This window comes from Halichondria panicea, chromosome 8, assembly GCF_963675165.1.
Source record: "Halichondria panicea chromosome 8, odHalPani1.1, whole genome shotgun sequence".
NCBI classification, from domain to species: Eukaryota; Metazoa; Porifera; class Demospongiae; order Suberitida; family Halichondriidae; genus Halichondria; species Halichondria panicea.
This window is the reverse complement of record NC_087384.1, coordinates 1,184,225-1,210,563: the sequence shown is the minus strand read 5'-3', so window position 1 is coordinate 1,210,563 and position 26,339 is coordinate 1,184,225. Positions and strand designations below refer to the sequence as shown.

The window sequence follows — 26,339 nt, the reverse complement described above, 5'->3', positions numbered from 1 at the left end:
ACTTTTAGCACATAGAAATGTGGAGTTGATGCGTACACACTTGAAGGATGGTTTTATTAGATTGTTTCCCTCAAACACGTCAAAGGAGAGTACCTGCATCTAACCTCTATCGAAAAATTGTTACGGTTGAGTTGTACTGCCATTGCAAGCAGCCAAATAATCGAAGTAAACCCATGATTAGATGTGATAGTTGTAAAATGTGGTTCCACAAGAAGTGTGTGGGTATTAGCCCCGATGAGAAACGCAAATGGTTTTGTTCAAGCCAGTGTACTGATTAGTATGTACTGTTATAGTGATGTTGACACTGTATATATCGTACTGCATGCATGAATATTATTATGCTACATCTATTAGAAATAATTATATGCCATGAATGTGAAGTCATAATTATTGTGATTAAATGGTTACTTGATAGCTACTAATATGCACATGCATGACATGGAATAACTAGTGTTCAAGCTGGCGCTGTGCTAATGCCTCTCGCCATGTTTTTGCTTTCGCTCAAAAGTATTAGAGTGTTATATTAGTTTCTATAATGAATTTTATATTAAAGTTAGCTTACCTATATAAAGTCACTGAGAAGAAAAGACTTATTTACATGCATCTATTGTTGTTATTTATTGTATTATGTGGCTTACCAGGACCTCAAGAAAGAAGAAAATTGATTCTTCCAGGATCTGTAGTTCAGTGTATATAATATCAGACCTGTGTACATGCATATTGTTATCTATATTGTTATATGGTAGTGTTTTGTGGCTTACCAGGCCCTCAAGACAAAGATGATTCTGCCAGGAGGATCTGGATCTGGATCTTGGTTTCTCACACGTGGGGAATGAGCGCGCATGCGCATTACATCCACAGGAATAATAAAGGGTGTGTCCAAACAGATCAATGGCTACTGCTAGCTAGCTGTTTTAACAGATATTTTCTGAGTCTTGTAGCTAACAAAAAGCTAGCGCTTTAGTGCAAGGCTAACTCATATGTTGAATAGAAAGTATGTGCGGACAGATGATGCTATGAAAGATTCTGAAGAGACTGCAACAGCCTCCAATGTGAGTCAAACTAGCCATAACTCGAGAAAGAAGCTTTAGTTTGCTAATCCACGAATCAAAATCCAAGAGAACGTGGCTAGAAGCCTATAGAAGCTGTTAATTTTCGTCGCATTGCAACCGTTGAGCAGTTACAGCTGGAACAGACACACAGACACACACACAGTCAGCTTTACCGTATCCCTCGTGCGGCTACGCCTCGAGGCATAATTAAGAGACAAGTACAGCATAATCAGCTGCAAGCATTTAACAGCATTATTGCATGGCAGTATATACTATTACACTCTATAGGTCCAAACTATCGCATCATAAAACTATAATAATTATACAGTGTGTATTTTTTATAATTACACATAATTATGTATAATAATTAAAGAACGTTGATCACTTTATTGAAGAATGCAAACTATTGTATAATTATGTGCATTAATACCAAACATTCTGACAACAGCATATTATTTGCAAGTGACGTGCATGTGATCATGAAGTGGAACAACCATGCAACGATTGCATAGAAATAATCTAATCATCTACATCAATGTCTGAACGATCATTCTCTGAGTCCGAACGATCATCCTCTGAGTCTGAATGATCACCCTCTGAGTCCAAACTATCATTCTCTGAGTCTGAATCAACACTTTCAGAGTTTTCGAGAATATTAGAAAAAAGTACGGTCACTCTGGAACAGTTATGTTCAACTTCAACCATTCAAAAGACACACACAGCCTACTTTAAAAGCATCTGTATACCACTTGTTTCAAGAATGAGAGCTGTGATGCATGAAGCCTTTTCTTGCCAGTAGCTAATGACATTCGTCATGTCGATTTTCAGGAGACACTGCTCTTTGTTGCATCGTTCTTTCAACAAGTATGCTTCGATGATATCACGTTTTACACACTGTGGCATATGTGTAGATACAAGGGCTCCATCAAATCTTTGCTGCCACACAGTGCTGTCTGGAGAAAGAACTTGTGAGATGTTTGGCTTTGAGTATGATGGGTCCAATTGTATAGAGAAATGTGGTGGTGTTCAGAGAGAATCTTATTGGCCTTTTTCGTTTCTTTGGAAATTCCTTTGCAAAGTCTTTTAGCAATCTTTTGACCATCTACGTGTATGTATGTATAAGGGAAATCACATTGTATATATGTACATACAGGTCATGGGGGTCACTATAATTATACCTGCATACTTTGCTTTTGTTTTCACAAGAAACTGTCTTCGACAAACAGTAGACCAAAGTGAGAGCTGCAATTGGTGCTGCTTCTCTTTCAAGTCGATTGATCTTGCTGCAATGTACTGGGGGTCACTGGTATCCCAGCGAGCAGCTATCCCGTGCTTTTTTTCAAATTCCTCTAGTTGTTTCTTGAGTCTATAGTTTTGTAAAGGTACATAAAATAAACATGCTTGCAAGCCACCTTATATATTGCAGTGTTGACAGATCTTCTGTACACAAAGTGTGCAGCAGCTGAACATAGGTGATCTTCCAGTCAGCTTGTCCGGAATTCGCCACAACACAGGAAGAGATAAGAACTCTATCCTCTTCAACCCACTGTTTCACATTGTCCTCAGTGACAGTTTCTATATACTAATTAATACACCTGACATTAATAATTTTATGGGTCCCAGGCCGAATTTTCGTATAATTTATTTGCCGTTCCAATAATTATAACTCGGCAGGAAGACCGAGGCTATATACGCGTAAGTACCTGGTAAAGAGGATGTGAGTTCCTCATAAGAACTTTGCGCAGCAAGTTTAAGCCCTTCTGCCTTTTTCCAGCGGATAGCCAGCAAAGTCCCTGCATAAACGTACATCAATTATTATGATTTATATAATACTTTCTAACCTAATTTTTGCTTCGTTCTAGATCCATAAAACAACAATGCGTGAGTGAGTACATCAATCCGGTGAGATGGTCGCATTTCCTTCGTCATTCGAGAGAACCGTCGCAGGTATGACCACAAACGTTCCATTACCTCACCATCTGAGAGCCCTAACTCTATTCGTCGAGTAGGTCCATAAGCCGCCTAGTAAGTAATGAATACACACACCATAACACAAGGGTTGAAATGTTCACGTTACCTGGCACTGTGCATTGTGACCAAATGCATGAAACGATGGAATTGACAGGTCAATTTTCTCTAAGACTTTAGAACACTCTGATTTCTAAATATCGTAATAAATGGATATATGTACCTCCATAATTGATCCTGTACAACTCTCACCAATAAGTTTTTATGGAGCTTGCAAGTAATATCATACATGATATTAAGTTTCTGAGTGGGATAATTCTGAACCATTTCTAGCAGCAACCACTTTGCATATGACAACCTGAAAATTGACTTTAAATAGAGCTGCATGAAAAATACAGTTCAGGTACATTCACCTTTCACCATGCTTCAAATTGATAAACATGAGGGGAAATTCATTTTTATACAGGCAGATCCAAACACAGCTGTCTCATCGAGGGCACAGTATCTATTTGCAGATCTCCATGCACTTCCAGCAAGGAAATCATTACAAGTCTGTGTGTGATACAGTAACTGGCATTTATTAATGATAAACATACTCTGTGTAGTTCCCTAATCTCGGAAGAATTTGACACATACTCATCAACACTGCTTTGATCTTTAAAAAATAGAGAGTCATGAAGTGGAGGCCTGTGGCTCTTCCCAGCAGACTTTTTTCGGGGTAGACCAAACAAAGCATCCATTGAAATGAAAAGGCTTCCGTCATTCTAAGGAAAGGTGATCAGAAATACAAGTACTTTCAACTTACCTTTGGACAAGCTGGACAGATGTTGCCACTGTCAAGCTTTGGGCTCACGAAACTCATATGCCGGAGTTCCATTTTCAAATACCTATATACTGACATACAGTCAGTATGTCATAGAAAGGCAATGTGACCATGTATCATAATGTAACATAATTATAGCAATGTTTCGTATGAACTCTACCTAATTCATATTCTACAGCTTAGATAACATACATTCTATTGCGCATACGATTAATGCTCTAAATACGAAAAATATGAGAATTTTCCGAAAATAACCCGCTATCTATACGGCATATATACACTGTAAAATGAAAAAAGTGCAGTCACCGCACTTTATTTTTTACAGTGTAGCTGTTAATAAAAAGCACCTGTATTCTTCAAAAGCGTCGATCATTGAAGCATAAATGTGTAATGAAAGATCACATCAAATCATACCACACACCTTGTTCACTAAATGTGGGCAATTAAAGTATAATGACCTGCAAAAGTCACCAAGTGCTACTTGACATTCCAGAAGAAGCGACTCGGCCCTGTCTAGTAGCTCAAAAGTGAATGCTGTTTCTGGGAATCTTGGGCTTGCTGGCCATAGACGAGCTCGTATCATTGTTTCACATACAGTCTCACATTCACAACACCAAAACTGGATTCTGTGCTCAATCCCTGCATTGTAATTACTAGTAACTGGATGAATGGCACTGGTATAATTAACCTTTTGTGTCAATACAGCAAAGAGGTACGCCTTCTTTGTGGAACATTGGTGATTAGGAGAGACATCAACACACCGGCCCTCGATAGTTATTGGCTTGTACATTTCATCCTGTAAAAGTAACCATAACAATTAAATCAATCCTTACCTCCCAGATTTCAGCACAGTGAAAAATGTTGCGCATCAAATGAGAATCTCCGAGACAAGCCTCACAATAGTATATTGTAGGCCCACAATCAACACATCTGTACTGTGCACAGTTAGCGCACACACTGCAAGACTGGCCAGGTGGAAGAATAGAACTTTCAACAGCAGCCTTTAAGAGACGCTCTCTAATTTCCCCCCACGATTCAGCATTATAGCAATTTGTTTTATCTCATGCAAACTTCGTGCACCCTGGTTCTCCATGTCTTCATTCTGATCAAGAGTGCTGGTGTCAATCCAGATGGAATTGGCTTCATGATCAGTGCTTGTTTTCACTGTTGTTTCAGTCTTATGATTGGCCTTCGGCAGACCCCTAGGCCCTGGGAGTAACAGACCTTCTCACAGCTGAACCTGTTTGCCTTTGAGTTATTTGCAGCTTTGGAAGTTTTATCTTCATTCTCCAAGCCATGATGACCAACTCAGCCTAGATCAGATATCTGGATCCTGTAGAGGGTGGTAGGGCTAGCTCACCCGATTTTTCTCTAATGAAACGCTATGTAGAAACCTAAACCCAGTACCGCAGTGATTAGGTTCTTCCGGTATTCCAGTAAGCCACTGGGAAAAGGTTTCCGAACTGGGTGACATGCTGGCATGCAGATGTTATAACCTCGATCCCAGCCCCTCTCATTAATCATAGTGTATTCATTTGTCATGTGCACGTGTTTGTGAATATTGGACAGTGGGGTGCACTACATTTTTTTCACAAGCTTGTTTAAAATGCTCAAGGTTGCAGTTGCTGTTTTTGCCCTAGTAGCTGTGTGCTATGCACAGCCACCAGATCCTCCAAAGCCTCCAATGATCCCTGAGACACTCATGGCTGAGGTACTTTTATTATGATTAATATGCATGGATTCACACATCAATATACAGATTGAAGTTAACATGGCAGAGAACGTTTGATGGGAAAAGGTATAGAGTCTGTATAGGTGATTCTTTGGTTAGGTAAAATTTGTCATATACAGGTAAATGGGAGCGTGACGAAATGAAAATGGCGGCAATGAGGAGTGTCATGTTCAAAGACTTGAAGGATAATGTTACGTTCACTGACATGCATCTGGAAAAGTTTGACACGAAAATGGCCTACAATGTTGAAATGTATGCTATGCACAATGTCATGTATTCAACAGTTAATAAGCGAATACCCTTGTTATAATTATGCATGTCTAATAATAATTGTTGACCTATATATTAGTACATGCATGGCTGCTAGCTGTTATGATATTTTCTTAAACAGGAACAGCACAGGCACCTACTGTATGAAACATGCTATTAAACTACCAAGCATGCCGAAAGTATGGGAGTGGCTACAAAAGGCCACTGGAGACAGACACATGGACCCCCGTTCTAAATGGAAGTAGACCGATGGACTCTTCGCCGGGCAAGTTACAGTGTAAATATTTGCATGCTCAGTAATAACTTTGTTTTATTTCAGGAAGATGGTAACGACCTCGTGCTTTTTGTGGCTGATGATAAGCCAAACGTTCCCTTAGTTTTGTTCAGTTTTGGAAAGCACGGTGCAGAGGAAGTGAGGTTTACTTCTTTCGTAGCCATGGCCCCTCCTAGCAGTGACTTTGATCCCCCTCCCTCATGCGCATAGAAATGAACACAAAACTCTGTAGTTATTTACCATAATTATATAGCAGTGAAAACACAAGCGTATTAGACACCTTTTTGTTAAATGTGTAATGCGTGCATATTGAAGTGAATTAATATTGATGAATAATGATACAATGAATTAGGGCACCTCAGGCAATAAGCTGGAAGTGTCTGTTCCATAACAATACTTCATCCCAGGATCTCTGTAGGTATTCTCATATTGGACACTCTGTGTGTGTGTGTGTGTGTGTGGATGGGGGTGGTTATGTGTGGGTGTGTGTGTATGTGTGTGTGTGTGTGTATGTGTGTGCGTGTGTGGATGGGGGTGGTTATGTATGGGAATGATGTGTATCTGAATAAAGCAGAGAAAGTACGACAGGTGCAGTGCAGCTCAAGAAATTAGCCTCTGAGAATAATGTTGTATGTGAAATTGGACAGTGGGCTGGGAGGGACCAGCTGAAGGCATTATATTACAATCACATGTCTGACTGAACTCTTTTTTTTTTTTATGTAATATCAGACAATACAAATGTACAAAAGCAACAGACCAAAAGATAAGAGGAGGGGGCATACAGATTAGCGGATACCATTCATAGTTGTATATATTCATTGAACATGAGACTAGCATGCTAGCTGGAGAACATTCCATTTATTGATAAGTGTATTCATTTGTCATGTGTTTGTGAATATTAGACAGTGGGGTGGGGGGGAGGGACCAGCTGAAGGGATCACAATCACATGTCTGACTGAACTCTAGTCTGCGCATGCGCATCATCCCACTCTATAAAAGTCCTGTGCACAAACAACTGCACAGTCATACATTTTTTTCACAAACTTGTTTAAAATGCTCAAGGTTGCAGTTGCTGTTTTTGCCCTCGTAGCTGTGTGCTATGCACAGCCACCAGAACCTATAAAACCTCCAACGATCCCTGAGACATTCATGACTGATGTACGTTCATGTTCATTTTAACTAAAGCCGATAAAACGTGTGATATATCTAACCATGCATGAACTCGTTAATACCTCAATGCAGTTCATGGTTCACAGGAGAGATCATGAGGGAGAGTATATGGGCAAAGGTACGTATATTGGTCTGCTCCAACGTTTGAAATGATTCGAGTTTACATGACGCAGGTACTTGGGAACGTGACTTCATGAAGGGAATGGCACGAGAGAGGGCCGAGTTCATGAACAGGAATGCTACATTTGAAGAAGAACGCCTGGAGCTCTTCGAAGAGCACATGAGCTACAGCATTTTGAAGTACACTCATCATATATACATGTGCATGAGCATGCATGTGCACATAATTAATGATGCCATAAAACTTACTATTGCATGCTCCTTTGTATACAATGCTTGCTTATAATTAGCATCTCAAACTTTTCAACAGGAACAGCACAGGCACCTTCTGTAGGGAGCACGATATTCCACAGAATGAAATGATTCAGAAGATGTGGGACTGGGTAAACTCAGACGAGGCTCATGGAGATAAACACAAGGACGAACGTACTGGCGAAATGGTAGACCGATGGAGTATTAACATGGTAAGTCACAGTATTCATATTCTGTAGTTATGAGTGTACTACAGCCGCAAAGTTTCGGCAGACTCCAGCTTTTTGTGGACGAAAAGGATCTAACAGTTCCCATTGCTTTGATAAGAGAGTCAAGGGGAGTAGAAGAGGATGTGAGATTTACTAACTTCAAAGCCATGGAGCCTCCTGCGTCCGACTTTGTTCCCCCTCCTGCTTGCAAGTAGAAGTGACAAAACTTGAACATATATATTCTGTAAAGAACATGTATATGGTGTAGGTAGATTTAGTTATTGTAGCCTCTGTTGCATGCCATTGGATGCATGCAAATGCATTGATAATGAATAAAATGTACAATCTAAGGTACTTCAGGTAATAAGCTGGAAGTGTCTGTTCCATAACAATACTTCATCCCAGGATCTCTGTAGGTATTCTCATGTTGGACACTCTGTGTGTGTGTGCATGCATGCATGTGTGTGGAGTGTATTCATTTGTCATGTGTTTGTGAATATTGGACAGTGGGGTGGGGGAGGGACCAGCTGAAGGGATCAGATTACAATCACATGCCTGACTGAACTCTAATCTGCGCATGCGTGTCATCCCATTATTATATCACTATAAATTTATATAGTATCTATGGTCGTGTGCACAAAACAACTGCACATACATTTTTTCACAAGCTTGCTCAAAATGCTCAAGGTTGCAGTTGCTGTTTTTGCCCTAGTAGCTGTGTGCTATGCACAGCCACCTCTAAAACCTCCAATGATCCCTGAGACATTCGTGGCCAAGGTATTTTATTATGTTAATATGCGTGGATGCACATCAATACAGGTCCAAGTTCACGTTACTGAACACGGCAAAGATCGTCTGACGGGAGAAGGTATACTAATAGAGTCTAGGTCATTCTTTGATTAGGCAAACTTTGTAATTTGTCACTACAGGTAAATAGGAGTGTGACAAAATGAAAGAAGCGGCAATGAGGAGTGTCAACTTCACGGACAGGAATAATAATGATACGTTCACTGACACGCATCTGGAAAAGTTTGACAAGAAAATGGCCTACGACGTTGAAATGTATGCTATGCATAATGTCATGTATTCAACAGTGAATACTGTTATATACATGCACTTAAATGACCTATTAGTAATATGGCTGCTGTCATGATCCATTAATTTCTTGAACAGGAACAGCACAGGCACCTACTACTGTATGAAACATGCTACTAAACTACCAAGCATGCCGAAAATATGGGAGTGGCTACAAAAGGCCACTGGAGACAGACACATGGACCCCCGTTCTAAAATAGAAGTAGACCGATGGACTTTTCACATGGCAAGTTACAGTATAAATATTTGCATGCTCAGTAATAACTTTGTTTTATTTCAGGAAGACGGTAACAACCTCGTGCTTTTTGTTGCTGATGATAAGCCAAACGTTCCCTTAGCTTGGTTTGGTTATGGAAAGCACGGTGCAGAGGAAGTGAGGTTTGCTTCTTTCGTAGCCATGGAATCTCCTAGTGGTGACTTCGATCCCCCTCCCTCATGCGCATAAAAATGAACACAAAACTCTGTAGTTATTTACCATAATTATATACCAGTGAAAACACAAGCGTATTAGACACCTTTTTGTTAAATGTGTAATGCGTGCATATTGAAGTGAATTAATATCAGTGAATAATGATAAAAATGAATTAGGGCACCTCAGGCAATAAGCTTGAAGTGTCTGTTCCATAACAATACTTCATCCCAGGATCTCTGTAGGTATTCTCATGTTGGACACTCTGTGTGTGTGTGTGGATGGGGGTGGTTATGTGTGGGAGTGTGTGTGTGTGTGTGTGTGTGTGTGTGTGTGTGTGTGTGTGTGTGTGGATGGGGGTGGTTATGTGTGGGAATGATGTGTACCTGACTAAAGCAGAGAAAGTACGACAGGTGCAGTGCAGTTCAAGAAATTAGCCTCTGAGAATAATGTTGTATGTGGGATAATCAGTGTTAATACTAGAGCTGCACCGCGCCTGTCGTACCTCCTCTGGACTATATAAGATACCATACCTGTGAGGATGTTCGACACTTTGCCAGACACAGTTCAAACTGATCCTTGAGAGAGGAGTAGAGAGGGTGATAGTTGACAGTGCTTCTTCTTAATATGCTGCGTAGCAACGGCTGCTTGTCAGGATGGAGACAACATGACACACAGTGTTCGTATACGGAGCAACAATCACTCTTACATCTACTACACTCAAAACGTAATGATCTATCTTTACAGCAGCCAGACGACTCCACATTTCCCGGAGAACATACATAACCTGTAGTAACGAAATTAGTTTCACAGTAGTTACTTTTTAGAGCTCTGGAAGTTAGCTAGCTGGCGAGAATCGAATCTGAATGAAAGTGATGAGGGAGGTATATCAATTTACCTAATTCATCTACAATGAGTGTGTGACCCTGTTGTGAGTTTCTGCATTCTTCCAATTGAGTGATATTATGAATAGGAATCCACTGGAACACAGGGAGTTCACTAGGGGTCTCTTCGGATACGTTTGCCTGCAAAAATCAACTATAAATTGCTATTTGAGGTAATGCTAAATGCTCACTTCTGATCTCTTCAGGTACAAATAGAGTACCATTATACCAGACAGTGTGATGAGCCCAATCCATAATCTTACTCTAACCAGTGGCTTAGGAAAAGGTAGAGCCATGCCGCCGCCTACATGCCCCACCCCCCTCCTAAGTTTGCAGCCTATGATGTCATGAAAAACGGGGCGGGGTCATTACGTTACAAACACCAAGAAGCCTGTCTGAAATCAGACCAGTATTATATTACAGTTCAGCAGACAGTACAGAAATAGAAAGACAGACCTTATATAGAGAGTTATCGGTAGCTATGGGCCCAAGAAAGTTCTCTAGCTAGTGTTGGAAGGTAATAAATCATTTGTATGTACTCTACTCTTTGTATGAACCTTTAACAGTGTGTCATATTATACCATGTTGTTGTTTTCACTAGCTCTGTAGTGCAGCACGCGGTGTTACTAGGTACCCGACTATGTGTTTTAGCATAGAACACAACTAGGCTCAGTAGACTAGTGTGTACTCCTAGATACTAGCTAGTATAAACTAGTTACTGAAATGTGTACTAGTTTGTACTAGTCTAGTACACTAGTGTATTCCTCAGAAATTTAGTAGCTTACATAATATATCTATTCATGCAGCTCTTCAATCAACCGCGTACCCATGAGCACTGCCAGACAATGGCAACAGGTGACTGGAATATGGGTACTAAGATAGAAATGGAACCACTCTCTTGTTGTGAAGACAGTGCTAACAATGTTGGAACCTCACGATTAAATATCCGCTCACACACTCGAAGTCAGTCATGGACAAATCCCCCAGTGGGACAAGCCAATTTTACCTCAAGTCTAACATCCATATATTCCGTATCACCGTTAGCTACGGTGTTTCGAGAATTTTTTATGAGATCTGGGGGTCAATCTAATCACACACCCAATCGTAGAGAGAATCATTTGAACAGAACATTTTCAGAGACCTCTCTGCCACGGCAACAAGTTATTCACAGTCGGGGGAACACACCACCTCCGCAAGAACACAGAACTTTAGAAGGTGCCAGTATAAGTGAAGATCTTCCGGGGCGAACCAACGAAGAAGTGATTCAAGATAATGTGGAGCAGCCTACTATAGGAGTTGAGATCAGTGAGGGTGTCCGGTGGATGGAACGTAATGCCGTATTTATTGTGATAGTACTCATCAAGTTCTCGTTTTACCATCGAGCAGGTGAGAGGATCGATTACAGTGACGCTATACGTTGTGACGATCGTAATTATACTGCCACATGTTACACTGAGAATGTGCCCAGTACAGGGTTTTGTAGAATCTTTGCAACATTAACAGTAAGGTTGAGCGTTGAGCGCTCCTTATATGAAAGGCTTTGCACCATACTGGTCTTCCATGTAAGGAACCTCAAATCTCACAAATCTCAGCCCCTATTGTGTTTCTGCAAAACCCTTCAGTGACTGTTTTAAGCGTAAGAGGTGTCTATAGGTGATTAGTAGTGACCAGTGTGGGCCACAACTCTCTCTAATGTAGTGAGACTGTCTAAGTCTATTGCATGCAAATGTGCATGTGTTGGTAGTCTGTGTGTTTGTTTATTGCTTGGGTATGTGAGTTCCTAATAACTGGAAATATGTGCTTGTCAGCATTTTTGGCTGATCATGTGATGTGCTGTGTACAGATAAAGTTTTCACCCTACACTCACACACACACTCACACACACACACACACACACACACACACACACACACACACACACACACACACACACACACAGGCTTATCGTTAATCCTTGGCATGATAGTAACTTTCTGTCATTGTAACCAAATAATCAGAAAACAAGTCTCACTAAAGGTAAGTGTATAACATGTATCAGCAATGCTTAAGAGGCGGAGGAGGTCCGACATATACGTGCATGAATCACTTGATGTCACATGATAACGTTCATACTAGCACTTGTAGTGATTCGTGCAGGCAGTGTCAGACCTCCTCTGCCTAAGAGGCAGGCACATGTGCTTATGCAAGCTTGTGGTGATTGTGATTGTATTCATTGTATTTGTGTGGGATTAACAATAAATCATATTGTCTTCTCATCTGCTGATCTTCCTTCCTTACAGACTAAAAGGCAACCTTTCATTCTCATTTTCACTGCACTCTTTTTGGCTGGCAACATTTGTGTTGTGTATTACACCTTCTGGGACAAGCACCTGTATAACTGGTGGGTATTAAATTAGTGGAAGTGCATAATTCATCAGCTTATTTTGGATGTCTAACATGCATGTGTGACAGCTGTTCTCAGCACAATCACACCACATCTTTGTTATCCCATATGCAGTTTGTATTTCATACCACCACTATACACACTGGACTTCATTAGCCTCCTCTGGTCCATCTGGGTGACAGGTGAGACTACATGGGTAGTAACACAGACCCAGGCCAACCTAATGTCTCCAACCTGTATACATGTACATCTTGGCTCTGGCTTTGTTCACATGCTTTTTCATATCAGTATTGACTTAATTTGGTCCTTTTACTGGTTGTGCACTGTGTACATAGAGCATAGAGCAACTGTATATCTGTGTAGATAGGTACAGCATTCATTTAAACACCTACGTTCATTTTCAGTATTTTACACACACACGCACACACACACACACACACACACACACACACTCACACTCACACACACACACACACACACACACACACACACACACACACACACACACTCACACACACACACTCACACACACACACACACACACACACACACACACACACTCACACACACACTCACACACACACACACACACACACACACACACACACACACACACACACACACACACACACACACACACACACACACACACACACACACACACACACTCACACACACACACACACACACACACACACACACACACACACACACACAGATTTCATTGTACGGTTTGCAACCATGGGTCTCAAAGCACTCGTGGCGGCATTCTTTGTTCGTTTCCTACCCAACAATAAGAAGAGGATCATCTACATGCTGTTAGAATACTTCTCACAATTCTACCGGAACATTATCCCTGCTCCTCTCTGGGTCCGCTACCTCTCTGATAAACAGCCATCAGGGGTTGTGTTTGCTGTCATCATCACTGCCACCTACCTCATGATAAAGGGGGTCATCATATTCTTCAGTATCAGAGACTTGTATCAAGCCATCGTCAGTCTGATTCGGTATAAGGTACGGGTGCATGAGTGTTAATACCTGTTTGTTTGTGTCTTTATTAGCTCTTCCATTAGGTAGTACTATTCACTGTACATTTCTATATATGTTCGTATTCCTATCTGAGTATCTCATATCTGAAAGGATAATTATTTTGTTGTTTCAATGAATGTATTCAGCACTTGTGTTGTGTGTTTAGTATAACTGTGTTAAGAGATATTTTCAGTGACTCAACATTGTACATTCAGCCCAACACAGCGTACAAACAAGGAATCCATAGTTTTACCTACTAAAGGAAACCGTGCTATTATTGAACTTCCCTCCCTGCAGCTGTACGACAGGGTCCGTTGCAGAGACCAGCTGTTGGAGAGTGGGAACAACGTTTGCCCCATTTGTCAGGAGGACGTCTTCAAACCAGTCTACCTCAAATGCAAGGTATGCAGCTTTTATATACTGCGCTCTGTGGTCCATTACGGTGAAGTGTTGGTGGCTGTACATTGTAGAAAGAGTCCATAATAAAAGAGAGAGAGAAAGTAACAAACAAAGCATTGCCTTGCATCAGATGTATTCGGAAAGTAACGTGCCTTCCTGCTTGGTAACTGACCAATCCGAGCGCCTGGAGCCACCACTTGCCTCGAGGCAACAATAACGTTATTGCCAAAATGTCATTGATCACGCGTTTCAGACAGTACATTTATACAGTGATGTGCTGTATCAATTCTCAATCTCAATTCAACAAATTTGCCTTTTTAAGCCTATTATGTGGTAAACTGGGCAAGTGGGTTCCTTTGTATCTGGAGTAGTGTGGGGCTTACATTTCCACCCACTAAGACCACAAGATCATGTGTTGGTATTATGTTGTCAACATAATGACATTACTATGAATCAATTTTAGAAACCACTTCCTATTAAACATTCTTTCATCTGTAACCTTATGCCCTGAATACAAAACATGACTTAACTTGACAGGTCTCACCTGTAACCAGAGGAGGTACTGACATGCAGGAGCAATTAGGCTTGATTTTCTAATGATTAGCTGACTCAGCATTAAAAAACCTAGGCCTACACGTGAATGGAATGTAATTAAAATGCTCAATCGCTCCTATGTCGTACCTTCTCTGACCTTTAACTACCCTATACTAGTAGACATTTTCAATTGTGTTTTGTACGTAGCATACCAGAGGAGGTCCGACATGTGTGCACGAATCACAATAAGTTCAGTGCATTGATGTCGTTGCGGTCACGTGATGATGTCCAGGCCAAATGCACTGAACTTGTAGTGATTCATGCACACATGTCGGGCCTCCTTTGGTAGCATACGGTATACTGCAGAACACAATTGAAAATGTCACCTATTACAGTATTTTTTCAAAGTAAGGCCTCCTTCTAACAAGGCACCACCTGGACATTTCTCCCGTGATTATAGCACATAAAAATTCATCGGCTATTTCTTCAAAAAAAAAAAAAAAACGACGCCTTATTTAGAAGAATTATGGTACATCTTTCTCTATCAAGTGTGTATGAGAGTCCATCATTACCCCTCCTCCCTCTCTCCCCATACAGCATGTGTTCTGTGAGGACTGTGTGCTGCAATGGCTGGACAGACAGAACTCTTGTCCGCTGTGTAGGGCAACTGTACCCAACCACAACCCCAAGTGGAGGGATGGATCTACCTCTACATGGCCACAACTGTTCTAATAATTATGTTTCTTGTCTTTTTGTGTGCTTTTTTGTGTGTCTGATGGAATGTCTGTCAAAATTATTATGGTTTTGCAACAGAGCCGTTAATGATTCTTTTCAAACCGCGGCCTGAAACAGAGGCTGAATGTGCTAGCCACGCCCACTCACACAGAGAAAATGTAGCCTCGATCCCAGGCCGCACTTCCTTGGAGGCCAGTGAAGGAGGCTAGGCTAGAGAGAAAATGCCTCTAGTGATGATGTGTGGGCTGCCCTGCTCAGGGAAGACGAGAAGAGCTACTGAACTACTGGACTACATCAAGGCCCACCATGACACCGAGGTCCACCTGGTACAAGACAGTTTCCAAGTCTCAAAAAACAATTGTTTTGCTTCTTCAAATGAGGAAAAAATAGTGCGAGGAGATATCAAATCGAATGCTGAGCGTCTGCTCACGATTGAGAGTATTGTCATCTTGGACTCGCTAAACTACATAAAGGGATTTCGTTACGAGCTTTTCTGCATATCTAAGCATGTGAAGACCCCTCACTGTGTTATTGTGTGTGAGGCCCCGGTGGAAACCATTCAAGAATGGAACAAAACAAGAGGAGCCGAAGAAAAATATAGCGATGAAATTCTCAAAGCTTTGGTGATGAGATTTGAGGCTCCAGACTCTAGAAATCGATGGGACTGTCCATTATTCACTATCTACCCTGATGACCCTTTACCAAGTCAGCAGATACTGGATGCACTACTGAAACGCAAACCCCCACCTCCAAACCAATCCACACAATCCCAGCCTCTGTCTGCTACGGATTTTCTTCACGAACTAGATCGAAAGACACAATCAATCGTGACAAGTATCGTTGAAGCCCAAAGAACAGCAGTGCCTGGGGACATGGTCACATTACCGGGGGCAAGCGAGAAGTTCTGCCTTCCCAGGAGCATACCAATGGCTGAGCTGAGACGTATTCGTAGACAGTTTATAGCTTATACGAAACTGCACCCAGTAGAAGACAACGCACGTATTCCTACACTGTTTGTTCAATATCTCAATAAAACAATATAGATCTAATTACACTGATCATGAAGTTATATTTAATTATAATATATACCCAAACTATTTTTGTTGCACTAGCTGAAGTTAACAGCATTATTCTTTTCAAATCACCTATTATTCCCATCACAGTATTCCTCCAAAGCACAACATAGGCCCCATGTCGTTGCACAAGTAACATACAATTGTATAAATAATGGCCACATGTCTATCTATTACACTATACAGTCTAGAGAGTGGAATACCAAAATAGGTGAGTAGTTGTACTTAAATGTATCTCATTTGTTCACTCTCAAATTGGGTTGCACGATAAAATCATAAATTTTTTTGAATGTTTGAATCCTGAACAATGATTGATTGGCGAGGTAGAATTTCACAAAACTACAAAATGATTAACCCTACAATTATATAAAATCTAAATCTCTAGAGATAGTATTAATTATACATTCAGTTTTGATTTAAACAGTTCGCTGATTTTGAAACAGTTGCTCTAAGCCTCCAACTCTCTGTAGAAGGTGTCAGGTGTTGCACTCTGTCGGTAGCAGGTGACAGGCAGGAAAGGGTGCTTGGTGCCCTGGAGATATTTCTGTAGGGGGGGGGGGGGAGGGGGCAAAACACATGATGATAAAACTAGCTTTTAGATAGAATTAGTGAAAGAATGAATAAGAACATGAGCATAATTATATATATTCAAACGTGTTGTAGAAACGTACATGAGCATAGGAGAGGGCATTTCTTTGCTCAGCAGAAGAGGTGCCGTTTCCGACCCAAACGTACAGCTCCTTTCCGGTATCGAGGATGAAGACATCATTTTCATCGAGCTGGTCACGTCCAATGGACCCTGTGCCCTCTACGGTTATTGCAAGCTCTCCTCCGGCATCACTCAACCTGACAAGTGTCTTGACAAAGTCGGGATCGTCCTACAAAACAATTAGACACACACACATAAAACCATCCTACAAAACAATTAGACACACACACATAAAACATACACAGTGGGTATGAGAAATACAGAAATGCCTAAAAGTATACAAGAATACAGCAGATTACTGCCCAAAAGTATACAGGATGTATACAGAGATGCCCAAAAGTATAGAAGAATAGTTACATACACACCTCCTCTTCGGCCTCTTCCTCGTTCTCGTCCTTCAAGTAGGAATAGAACTTGTGATTTGGTGCAATATCCCTCTCGTCCAGACTCTCCACCTTGGGCTTGCCATTGCGCTGAGACTTGAGCGTCTGCAGGTACTGCACAGCCTTGAACTTCTCGTCCTTGTTGCAAGTCTTGCCGTTCCACTGTAGGTCAAATGAAATAAAGTTTTTATTAATACACAAATGCACAGCAATGGGGACTCAACAAGTACACAAACAACAATTCTAGAATAAATAGTAAATTAAAGAGGCCTATCTCCACAACATTCAATCCTTACCTGGTACACTTCCAGTCCCAGGTCAAGAATGAACACATCTGAAGAGTCCATGCTGGATTTGCACAGTGGTACCTCTTTGAGTGTCACACTCTTCCTGTCGCCATGGAAATGCAACAACCGAGGCTCGTACTGTGCAGGCTCAACATGCTTGAATCCAGTGTCAGCGCTGAAATCAGCAAAGCCATTAGTAATAGATAGCCAGATGATGAGTAACCTGATCGCTTACCCTCCATTGAGAAGCTCCAATGTCTTGAAGTAACCCTTGAACATACCCGACTCATGACCTTGCACTTCACGATGCTGGATGGGCTTGTCGTCAAGCTGTGTGTGTGTGTGTGTGTGTGTGTGTGTGTGTGTGTGTGTGTGTGTGTGTGTGTGTGTGTGTGTGTGTGTGTGTGTTTAATGTGTGTGTGTTTAATGCATGCATGATCAAAGAAAATTTCACATAAAGAAGTTGGCAACCTCAAAAACACGTTTGTGGTCACTAATCATATCAACGCATTCTTAACATGTTATTTTGTTGCTCTAATATAAATGCAATTACTGTAACTGCACACAATACCATAAGAAAATGCGTATCCTGCAGTCTACAGGTTTATTCTGAGTTAATAAATGATTGGGTTAGTCTACATAGATTTTATGACACTGCTTATGAAACCTGCTAATACAGCCCAGGGTGGGGGTGACCAGGAATGTGAAGTCGAACAAATTCTACACCACAAAACAATGACACTGTATGATACCAAGGAAGTACACACTAATCACCTTACACCAGCAAAATGCCCTAACAAGGTAAAGTCAGTCAACCATCACATTCCAATCCAAATCTCTCCCGACACCATAGCAACGTTGTAGACAATAAAGAACCTGCTTGGCACTCAAATGTACCTCACAATGCTATACTTGCTAAATATGTTGGCAACAGTACAATCAGTCTAATGACATTTGCTCTATAGTAGAAATACCAACCACAGCAAACACCCATAATAGGTCAAATAACGCTGACAGTGCTTTAGAGACATTATTTTTACTGACCAGAGTATCGAGCTCCACAGTCTTGTAAGCAGCTGTACCGTATTCGTCCTGGGTAGAGTATTTGCCAATCCAGAAGTGAACATCGTACAACAATGCCTGCAGGAAAACATAAATAAACATTTGCATTGGAAATATGCAATAATAATTATATCGTTAATGCGACTGGCTTACGTCACTTTCGGGCTCTTTGTAGGTGTTCAGAATAATGTACGAGTCTCCATTGTAGAACTTGCCGTAGTCATCCTTGGGCCAGCTTTTCACCTAAGATAAGAAATGAGGTCAAAATCATATTACCTTGTTTTTTATAACATAAAGATGACATACCTTGAACTTGACGATACGCCAGATCTGGATCCCAACTTTCTCACCAGCTCCTTTCCAAGCTGGTTCAGTCTCAGCTGACTCTTTCTTCACCTGCAAAGAGAACAAGAACACAATTTATAAGAGAGACTCAGTTTAATTATAGTTATCATGTATGAGGGGCTTCTGCTAGCTAGCTAGCACTTTGCTTTACCTGCTTGTCAGTGTCTGAGCCAAACATAGCAATGTTGCTGTCCTTCCAGTCGAACTTCTTAGCTTTCACAAGTCCTGACATTTTCAGACGTTAGCTCGGACGTTAGTGTGTAAAAGAGTTCTGCTTGAGTTTGTTTTTACTGCAAGGGCTAGGGCTTAGCTAGCTTACCACAAGCCCACAAGCGTTTTTATAGTCACTGGGTGCGGTTGAGTGCAGCATCATTTCCTAAAAGCCAGGATGTAGCACATACACATGCAAGTATGTTAGGCATTTGAGATCAAAAGGAACACCTTTTGCCAAAATTACATGGACATACAACAGCATGTACATCACTATACTAACCACTAATACTAGGAGAGATATAACTAAAAGGCTAACTAACTCAATTCACTCAGTTTGTGTTCTCTAAGCCTCCAGCTCTTTGTAGAAGGAGTCGGGAGTTGCACTCTGTCGGTAGCAGGTGACTGGTATCTTAGGATGCTTGGTCTTCATCAAGTAGTTCTGAAGAAAACATAGTGAATTAATTAATACACACACACACACACACACACACACACACTGTGACACACACACACTGAGACACACACACGCCTCACACCTCACACACACATACACTCACATGAGCATAGGAGAGAGCGTTCCTTTGCTCGGCAGAGGATGTCTCATTTCCAGTCCAGACAAAGAGTGCCTTGCCAGTGTCGAGAATGAAGACATCTTTGGGGTCTAGTTTGCTCCTGGGAAGAGAGCCAGTTCCCTCCAGCTTCATCTCAAGCTCCCCACTTGCATCACTCAGCCTGCAAAGAAATTATAATCTAACTCCCTAGTTCCTCCACAACTACGTACATACATGAAATACACTAGCTAAACGTAATACAAATATGCCTGCATGTGTCTCACCTGAGGAGTGATTTGACAAAGTCGGAATCATCCTAAAAAACCGAATAGACAGTCAATTAGTAAAGTAGCGTCATGTTTTATAGTAGTGCCCTACCTCCTCTGGTTCTTTCTCAGCAGTGCCGTCACTCAGACTGCTATAAAACTTGTGATTGGGTGTCACGTCTCTCTCCTCCAAAACCTCCACCTTGGGCTTGCCACTGCGCTCAGTCTTGATTTTCTGCGTGTACTGCACAGCCTTGAACTTCTCATCCTTGTTGCAAGTGCTTCCGTTCCACTGTACGTACGTCAGAATTGTGGTAATGACAATGCAATATACGAAAGTTAGTACACTGTACATGCATCCTCTGCATGCATGTGTCACATGGGGGAAGGCTTCGTGTTACGATCCCTCTAGTATGTTTTTTAAAATAGCCAAAAAAATTGCATAAAGGTTGACAACAGTTGGCTGCAGACAAAATAGGGTCTGTTACAGTTAGGGTTGTTCACTTTCTGAAAGCATAAAAGGAGCTGTTTCTATCCAAAAGTTTTGGAGATTTTTATCAAGCTAACCTGGTAGAGCTCCAAACCAAGGTCCAGAATGAAGACATCGGTAGAGTCGAGGTTGCTTCTCAGAGCTTCCTTCTCCTTGACCTCGATACGCTTCCTCTCTCCGTGGAAGTGGAGTAGACGAGGCTTGTACTCAACCGGGACAACATGCTTGAAACCTGTATCAGCACTGTGTGATGGAGGGTGAGAGAGTACAAAGGTGAGTGATAATGACGTGATAATTATTAGATCAAAAAATAAGACGGTGCTTTCTTGGAAGTTAAGGTGTTTCGAGGTCAAGGAAGTGAATTTGGCAGGGATTAATACTTACCCTCCGTTCAGGATTGTGACCGTTGGGAAATAGCCCTTGAACATGTCCGATTCATTATCCTGCACTTCACGATGCTGGACGGGCTTGTCGTCAAGCTGTGTGTATGTGTGTGTGTGTGTGTGTGTGTGTGTGTGTGTGTGTGTGTGTGTGCGCGTGTGCGTGGGTGCTTTGTAAATACTGAAAGTAGCAGGCTAAAAACAACTTCTCATGTAAACGTTGCAACTCTTATCAACTAACAACCGTAATAACGAAATGTACCCACTGAAACAGCTATCACAACATCGTGACCCTAATCTTATATGTACAATGACCAAAAACCCATCCAACATACCAGAGTATCGAGCTCAACAGTCTTGTAAGCAGCTGTACCATATTCGTCCTGGGTAGAGTATTGACCTATCCAGAAGTGAACATCGTACAACAATGCCTGCAGGAAAACATAAATAAACATTTGCATTAGAAATACAAAATACATCGTTTATAAATGCCACGAGGCTTACTTCATTTTCGGGCTCTTTGTACGTGTTCAGAATGATGTAGGAGTCTCCATTGTAGAACTTGCCGTAGTCATCCTTGGGCCAGTGCTTCACCTATTAATCAAAATGAAATATAAAGCTTGTTTTTAGCTCAGAATTTTACGTACCTTGAACTTGACGATCCGCCAGATCTGGATCCCGACTTTCTCACCAGCTCCTTTCCAAGCTGGCTCAGTCTCAGCTGACTCTTTCTTCACCTGCAAAGAGAACAAGAACACAATGATAATGAGCTAGCTGCACTTGTTCGTGCTCACTGTAAACTACATGTACAAAATGTAGCTAGCTGCTTCCTGACCTGTTTCTCGGTGTCGGAGCCAAAGAGAGCAAGGTTGCTGTCCTGCCAGTCGTACTTCTTAGCTTTCACAAGTCCTGAGGCCATTTTTTTGTCACTCTTCCCGATCAGTCGATCTGCGCGTTTTGCAGTGCAGAAAAAGAATATAAGGGGCGGGTCTCGTTTTCCTGCAAAAAGTCACGTGCATAAAAAGATGGGCGTGTCCGCACCCACATGTGCATAAAAACACAGTGTTGTGTGAAGTAAAGAAGATGTTCAATGGCCTCTGGTAGTGCTGCACTTGAATCAAGCTATCATACAAGACCGGATTTTATTGTGATAAGCCTTGAGTTAGACCCCAACGACCCTCAGATTGCCACAGACCTCGAGTTCACTATGAGTGGTGATTGGCTACACACTGGAGCACAACAAGAGCCTCAGGGCAAGTCCAACTGAGCTCCATACCTTTAACAGTACTGCTAATAGCCGTGTGTGTGCAAACTATTTATACAACTAGGGACTTGCTTTGAAATGCGCGTTCCCTTACACCCCCACACACACACACACTCCACAGGTGGATCTGCTCATGCCCCTGGTGACAGACGAACACTACAGAGTATCTCCATAGAGACCTTCTCCTCGACCACCTCGTCTAGTTCATTGACCACACCCACTAATGATGGATCGCTACCGGAGGGAGTGGTGCTGGGCAAGATACCTTTCTTCTCTGGCATACCCAGTGTGGAGGTTGTGAGAGGAATACTGCACCTCTACAAGACACAGTGAGAGCTACATTGTATGTATGAACATGTTCTCAGCAAGTAAATTCCCTTTAATACAATTAGTTCATCATTATTTTGTTATTGCTTCTTATTGTATCATACAGTGTGCAAATCGAATGGAAATGTTCGTACAATTTTCCAGTTCTAATCTAGCCTTGGGTAACTAAGTTGTCTGTCTGCTAGCATTACTCCCCACAGAGCTCCCCCCAGTGATAACCTCACTAGCAGTGACAATCTCAATTGCCCCCCCACAGAGCTCCCCCCAGTGATGACGTGAGTGTGATGGTGTGTGCAATGTGCATCCCTGCCGAGCATCAACTATCTGTCATACTGGAGGCCCTCTCGCCCGTTTTGTAAGTGGGCGTGGTTTCAGTCACTATATAACCTCGGACATTCCCATAGGTCGACAGTGAGCAAGATGAGAGTGATCCGAGACTCCACCCCCAACAGATATATGCTCCTGATCACATTCAAAGACGAGGTGATGATATTCAACTGTTTAGATTTCTTCTCTCACTCATAACTGTCTTTCATTACAGTCCTCTGCCGGTCAGTTCTACTCCTCGTACAATGGACAACCCTACAATAGTCTGGAGAAGTCGCTATGGCAGCTCGTTTTTGTGTCACGAGTGGAGATCTTTAACTCATCCCGAACCTCCTCCCTCGGTCCTCCTCCAGGTTTGGTCGAGCTTCCATCTTGTCCCGTCTGTCTAGAGAGACTGGTATGTTGGGTAAAGGAGGTGCATGGGCAACTAATGTGGACACACTTACTCTGTTTGGTGGGACCTTATTTTCGTATCTCACTAAAATAATCCACTACAGGAGCATCAGAATTGTACTTTGCGTATAAATTATAATCATGTACACATAATAAATCAAGCATCTTTGAACGGCCATAACTTTAGTGCTGGTGATCCAAATTATGATTTTCTGAAAGCTTAGAGGTAGCACTTTCAGATGGTATGAAGTTGACCCAATTTCGGTAAAATACCACGGGCTATAGCTCATGGTCATTTTCCAAAAATGAGAAATGTTGGTTAGGTTTCCAAATTTCAGAGTTGAACACACCATTTGAAACAGCTTCTTTTAAGCTTTCAAAAAATCATAATTTCAATTTGGACAATCCAAGCAAAAGTTATAGCCTGTCTAACATTCAAATTGCATACCTTTATTGTCATAATTTCTCCTCAGGACGAGTCTGTACTGACCATATTATGTAACCACTCATTCCACACCACCTGCCTCACTCGTTGGGAGGACTCGACGTAAGTCACATGACCTTCAGAGGATAGGGGGGTAATCATTGTCCTATCTGCAGCTGCCCTATCTGCCGCTACTTCCAGACCCCTGAACCTTGCGAACAGGACAGCACTTGTTTCATGTGTGAGGCTAAAGAGGTGGGGAAGTTTGAGCTAAATAACGTATAGAAATAATCGATTGCTTTCTGGTCCAAATCTATGTGTACCTGTGTACCTTTTTATGATTTTTTTCCCTTGCTTTGATAGCTAGCTAGCTTTGATCAAACTCGACTTTACCATGCACTCCTGACAACAATTATTGCCAAGTATTGTAATATACAATGTACTTTAATTTTATTTGCCCCAGGGATAAAAATGTTACATCTCTCGATCTGTAGAATTTGTGGATCTGTCTCATCTGTGGCCACATTGGGTGTGGTAGGTACATGGGTGGTCATGCCAACACGTAAGCTTACCATTAGTGTGTGTCTGTGTGTGGTAATTACAGGGACCCCCCCCCCACACACACACACACACACACACACAGACACTTTGCCTTGACACAGCACACGTTCTCAATGCAACTGGGGACCCAACGCAGAGTCTGGGACTATATCGGAGGTGAGGGTGTGTGAGTTGTGGCGTGGGCGGATCTGTGTGTGGGATGATATATAAAAACTGCCTGAAAATACGTTTCAAAAATCGTTTTCAGATAACTATGTGCATCGACTGGTACAGAACAAGGCTGATGGTAAACTGGTAGAGGTGTCAGGTGGTCCTGCTCAGGTTGGGGATAGTGAGAAGGTCGACTCTTTGCAACTGGAGGTACGTAAGAGAAGTTTAAACTGAGATAGATCTTATTACTGAAACATTTCTCCAGTACACTTATTTACTGACAAGTCAACTCGAGTCTCAGAGGCTGTACTTTGAAGAGAAGCTGGCCAGAGTTGAGAAAGATTTGAACGAACAGGTGCAATCATTATACAGAATTCGTACTATTTTGTACTGTAGACTGTAGAGATTTCCAGCTAGTTTGTGTAGCCTGAATGTCTTCATAATTATACTTGTTAGTTTTTTTGCTTGTCTGACAATTCTTTGTTGCAAGCACGTTTCCTTACACTCTTTCCAATACATATAGCCCAGCTACGTTGTATTAGGGAAAACCCTCACCATGCACACAGTACCTAAGTTTGGGACTTTAGTGTTTCAATTTTCCCTGCAGCTATCTGTAACGGAGACTCGTTGTCGGGCGGCAGTGGGGGACAAGGAGAGGTTAGAGGAACAGCTGACTGAGTCTGAGCGAGAGAAGAGAGGATCCGAGAAGAAAGTTAGTCAGCTGCAGACTAAGCTCAACAAAGCCTCCTCAGAACTCAATGAGGAGAAAGAGGTACAGAAAAGTCTCTGGCTTTCCAGATACCTGCTTAGCCAAGAAAGTGTACTGACATATTTTTGTCGATTACATACCTACATGTTTGAATTCCCAGTTGTGTGTGTAGGTACCACATGTACTCTTATATATATAACATCATGTAGCCATCCCTGTGTACAGCTAGTACAGTCCCTATCAGCTTGAACTGTACATCCAATTCACCCCCCCCCCCCACACACACACACATCACACACACCTCACCCCCACTCACCCCCCCCCCCACACACACACACACACACACACACACACACTCACTCACGCACAGTTAAACAAGTGCCTGGGTGAGAACCAGTCTCTCTGGAAGGAGAGGGTTAGCATGCTAGAGAGGAAGATGGAGACTCTGATGGCTAACAAAGAGAGAGAGCTAGGAGATCTGAAGGACCAAGTACGAGACCTCATGTTTTATCTGGAGACGCAGAAAAAGATTGCCAAGACACCAGAAGAAGAGAGACAGGTTAGGCTGGTGTGTTGTCATGACCACCATGTGCATTGTCAGAGCATTAATGTATGTAAGTACTTTGTAGGGGATCACACTTACCAAACTAGACATTCTAGTCTGACAGCTACGTACACCAATACTTTCACTGGGGAATGCAATCTATAGAGTCATTGTTACCTTGGATATAATTATATCTCTCCGTTATTTACTACCAAATGTCAACATAGACTGTGCATGTACATGCAGTACTGCTCTGATTCACGGATTGTTGCACTTATAAAATACAATGTATGATGAGGGATGTTATGAGGATGTTCCAGTGTATTATCTCATCCCTCCCTCCACCTCTTTCAGGACATACAAGAGGGACATGTCGTCGTCACACAAGGAGCCACCCCCTCGAGGCGACAAAGAAAGAAGAAATAACTCACAATAACATGCATGTAGATACTGTAACTGCTTCTCTATTACTATCACAACTTCCTTCTTAATTGTTTTGTCAAATCAAGTCATTTTCCCCTATCTTCGATTGAATACACTAAG

General features: G+C 41.8%; 8 protein-coding genes, 1 long non-coding RNA gene and 1 pseudogene across 10 annotated transcripts in view; 6 read left to right on the top strand and 4 right to left on the bottom strand.

Moving 5' to 3' along the window:
* Nucleotides 1-26,339, top strand: part of LOC135339652 (serine/threonine-protein phosphatase 6 regulatory ankyrin repeat subunit B-like) — a gene marked incomplete in the record, with an annotated part of 1,209,744 nt that overhangs the window by 1,104,705 nt on the left and 78,700 nt on the right.
* On the bottom strand, nt 1,516-5,310 carry LOC135339839 (uncharacterized; annotated as a pseudogene).
* Nucleotides 5,393-6,463, top strand: LOC135339847 (uncharacterized). 2 transcript variants are annotated; one of them, XR_010396061.1, is made up of 5 exons: nt 5,393-5,554; nt 5,603-5,641; nt 5,695-5,827; nt 5,967-6,110; nt 6,165-6,463. It is a non-coding gene; the product is annotated as an uncharacterized LOC135339847 (long non-coding RNA). The 2 variants fall into 2 exon arrangements; XR_010396060.1 differs by having other exon boundaries at nt 5,394-5,554; nt 5,967-6,463.
* Nucleotides 7,116-8,220, top strand: LOC135339807 (uncharacterized). Its single transcript, XM_064536082.1, has 5 exons — nt 7,116-7,277; nt 7,362-7,407; nt 7,463-7,589; nt 7,720-7,873; nt 7,918-8,220. Exons 1-5 carry the CDS (start codon nt 7,173-7,175, stop codon nt 8,083-8,085), a joined length of 600 nt encoding a protein of 199 aa, XP_064392152.1. The 5' UTR covers nt 7,116-7,172; the 3' UTR covers nt 8,086-8,220.
* LOC135339798 (SREBP regulating gene protein-like) lies at nt 7,996-10,608 on the bottom strand. Its single transcript, XM_064536068.1, has 5 exons — nt 10,450-10,608; nt 10,273-10,399; nt 9,908-10,161; nt 9,559-9,639; nt 7,996-8,306 (listed from the first exon to the last, which is right to left on the bottom strand). Exons 1-5 carry the CDS (start codon nt 10,552-10,554, stop codon nt 8,217-8,219), a joined length of 657 nt encoding a protein of 218 aa, XP_064392138.1. The 5' UTR covers nt 10,555-10,608; the 3' UTR covers nt 7,996-8,216.
* Nucleotides 10,632-15,417, top strand: LOC135339703 (RING finger and transmembrane domain-containing protein 2-like). Its single transcript, XM_064535946.1, has 8 exons — nt 10,632-10,775; nt 11,065-11,644; nt 12,198-12,274; nt 12,538-12,638; nt 12,756-12,823; nt 13,360-13,655; nt 13,968-14,072; nt 15,201-15,417. The coding sequence occupies exons 2-8, from the start codon at nt 11,104-11,106 to the stop codon at nt 15,333-15,335; spliced, it is 1,323 nt and encodes a 440-aa protein (XP_064392016.1). The 5' UTR covers nt 10,632-10,775; nt 11,065-11,103; the 3' UTR covers nt 15,336-15,417.
* LOC135339786 (protein KTI12 homolog) lies at nt 15,508-16,501 on the top strand. The gene has a single exon (XM_064536056.1). The coding sequence runs from the start codon at nt 15,560-15,562 to the stop codon at nt 16,379-16,381; it is 822 nt and encodes a 273-aa protein (XP_064392126.1). The 5' UTR covers nt 15,508-15,559; the 3' UTR covers nt 16,382-16,501.
* On the bottom strand, nt 16,667-19,530 carry LOC135339731 (gelsolin-like protein 2). The gene is made up of 9 exons (XM_064535981.1): nt 19,349-19,530; nt 19,159-19,248; nt 19,006-19,095; nt 18,835-18,930; nt 18,026-18,120; nt 17,800-17,965; nt 17,486-17,665; nt 17,083-17,289; nt 16,667-16,955 (listed from the first exon to the last, which is right to left on the bottom strand). The coding sequence occupies exons 1-9, from the start codon at nt 19,427-19,429 to the stop codon at nt 16,860-16,862; spliced, it is 1,101 nt and encodes a 366-aa protein (XP_064392051.1). The 5' UTR covers nt 19,430-19,530; the 3' UTR covers nt 16,667-16,859.
* Nucleotides 19,619-22,093, bottom strand: LOC135339728 (gelsolin-like protein 2). Its single transcript, XM_064535979.1, has 10 exons — nt 21,933-22,093; nt 21,745-21,834; nt 21,602-21,691; nt 21,433-21,528; nt 21,102-21,196; nt 20,795-20,960; nt 20,340-20,519; nt 20,246-20,277; nt 19,968-20,142; nt 19,619-19,849 (listed from the first exon to the last, which is right to left on the bottom strand). Exons 1-10 carry the CDS (start codon nt 22,014-22,016, stop codon nt 19,754-19,756), a joined length of 1,104 nt encoding a protein of 367 aa, XP_064392049.1. The 5' UTR covers nt 22,017-22,093; the 3' UTR covers nt 19,619-19,753.
* LOC135339684 (BRCA1-associated protein-like) lies at nt 22,143-26,338 on the top strand. The gene is made up of 14 exons (XM_064535916.1): nt 22,143-22,350; nt 22,483-22,690; nt 22,945-23,043; nt 23,093-23,171; nt 23,230-23,412; nt 23,882-23,955; nt 24,009-24,087; nt 24,327-24,394; nt 24,476-24,549; nt 24,641-24,753; nt 24,809-24,898; nt 25,151-25,315; nt 25,623-25,811; nt 26,151-26,338. Exons 1-14 carry the CDS (start codon nt 22,188-22,190, stop codon nt 26,220-26,222), a joined length of 1,656 nt encoding a protein of 551 aa, XP_064391986.1. The 5' UTR covers nt 22,143-22,187; the 3' UTR covers nt 26,223-26,338.

What these genes read in the sequence shown, in the direction of transcription:
- LOC135339807 (XM_064536082.1), top strand. Translation starts at nt 7,173, where the DNA reads ATGCTCAAGGTTGCAGTTGCTGTTTTTGCCCTCGTAGCTGTGTGCTAT. An exon ending in GGGAGAGTATATGGGCAAAG is followed by an intron (nt 7,408 to 7,462) that starts GTACGTATATTG and finishes TACATGACGCAG; the next exon opens with GTACTTGGGAACGTGACTTC. An exon ending in ACCGATGGAGTATTAACATG is followed by an intron (nt 7,874 to 7,917) that starts GTAAGTCACAGT and finishes AGTGTACTACAG; the next exon opens with CCGCAAAGTTTCGGCAGACT.
- LOC135339798 (XM_064536068.1), bottom strand. Translation starts at nt 10,554, where the DNA reads ATGGCTCTACCTTTTCCTAAGCCACTGGTTAGAGTAAGATTATGGATT. An exon ending in ACTCATTGTAGATGAATTAG is followed by an intron (nt 10,162 to 10,272) that starts GTAAATTGATAT and finishes TCGTTACTACAG; the next exon opens with GTTATGTATGTTCTCCGGGA. An exon ending in CTTCAAGCTTATTGCCTGAG is followed by an intron (nt 8,307 to 9,558) that starts GTGCCCTAATTC and finishes ACACACACACAG; the next exon opens with AGTGTCCAACATGAGAATAC.
- LOC135339703 (XM_064535946.1), top strand. Translation starts at nt 11,104, where the DNA reads ATGGCAACAGGTGACTGGAATATGGGTACTAAGATAGAAATGGAACCA. An exon ending in GACAAGCACCTGTATAACTG is followed by an intron (nt 12,639 to 12,755) that starts GTGGGTATTAAA and finishes TCCCATATGCAG; the next exon opens with TTTGTATTTCATACCACCAC. An exon ending in CAGTCTACCTCAAATGCAAG is followed by an intron (nt 14,073 to 15,200) that starts GTATGCAGCTTT and finishes CTCCCCATACAG; the next exon opens with CATGTGTTCTGTGAGGACTG.
- LOC135339786 (XM_064536056.1), top strand. Translation starts at nt 15,560, where the DNA reads ATGCCTCTAGTGATGATGTGTGGGCTGCCCTGCTCAGGGAAGACGAGA.
- LOC135339731 (XM_064535981.1), bottom strand. Translation starts at nt 19,429, where the DNA reads ATGTCAGGACTTGTGAAAGCTAAGAAGTTCGACTGGAAGGACAGCAAC. An exon ending in CTGTGGAGCTCGATACTCTG is followed by an intron (nt 18,121 to 18,834) that starts GTCAGTAAAAAT and finishes ACACACACACAG; the next exon opens with CTTGACGACAAGCCCATCCA. An exon ending in AGGAAGAGGCCGAAGAGGAG is followed by an intron (nt 17,290 to 17,485) that starts GTGTGTATGTAA and finishes ATTGTTTTGTAG; the next exon opens with GACGATCCCGACTTTGTCAA.
- LOC135339728 (XM_064535979.1), bottom strand. Translation starts at nt 22,016, where the DNA reads ATGGCCTCAGGACTTGTGAAAGCTAAGAAGTACGACTGGCAGGACAGC. An exon ending in TTGGTTTGGAGCTCTACCAG is followed by an intron (nt 20,520 to 20,794) that starts GTTAGCTTGATA and finishes ACGTACGTACAG; the next exon opens with TGGAACGGAAGCACTTGCAA. An exon ending in ACGCTCTCTCCTATGCTCAT is followed by an intron (nt 19,850 to 19,967) that starts GTGAGTGTATGT and finishes TGTTTTCTTCAG; the next exon opens with AACTACTTGATGAAGACCAA.
- LOC135339684 (XM_064535916.1), top strand. Translation starts at nt 22,188, where the DNA reads ATGGCCTCTGGTAGTGCTGCACTTGAATCAAGCTATCATACAAGACCG. An exon ending in CTGCACCTCTACAAGACACA is followed by an intron (nt 22,691 to 22,944) that starts GTGAGAGCTACA and finishes GCCCCCCCACAG; the next exon opens with AGCTCCCCCCAGTGATGACG. An exon ending in CACCAGAAGAAGAGAGACAG is followed by an intron (nt 25,812 to 26,150) that starts GTTAGGCTGGTG and finishes CACCTCTTTCAG; the next exon opens with GACATACAAGAGGGACATGT.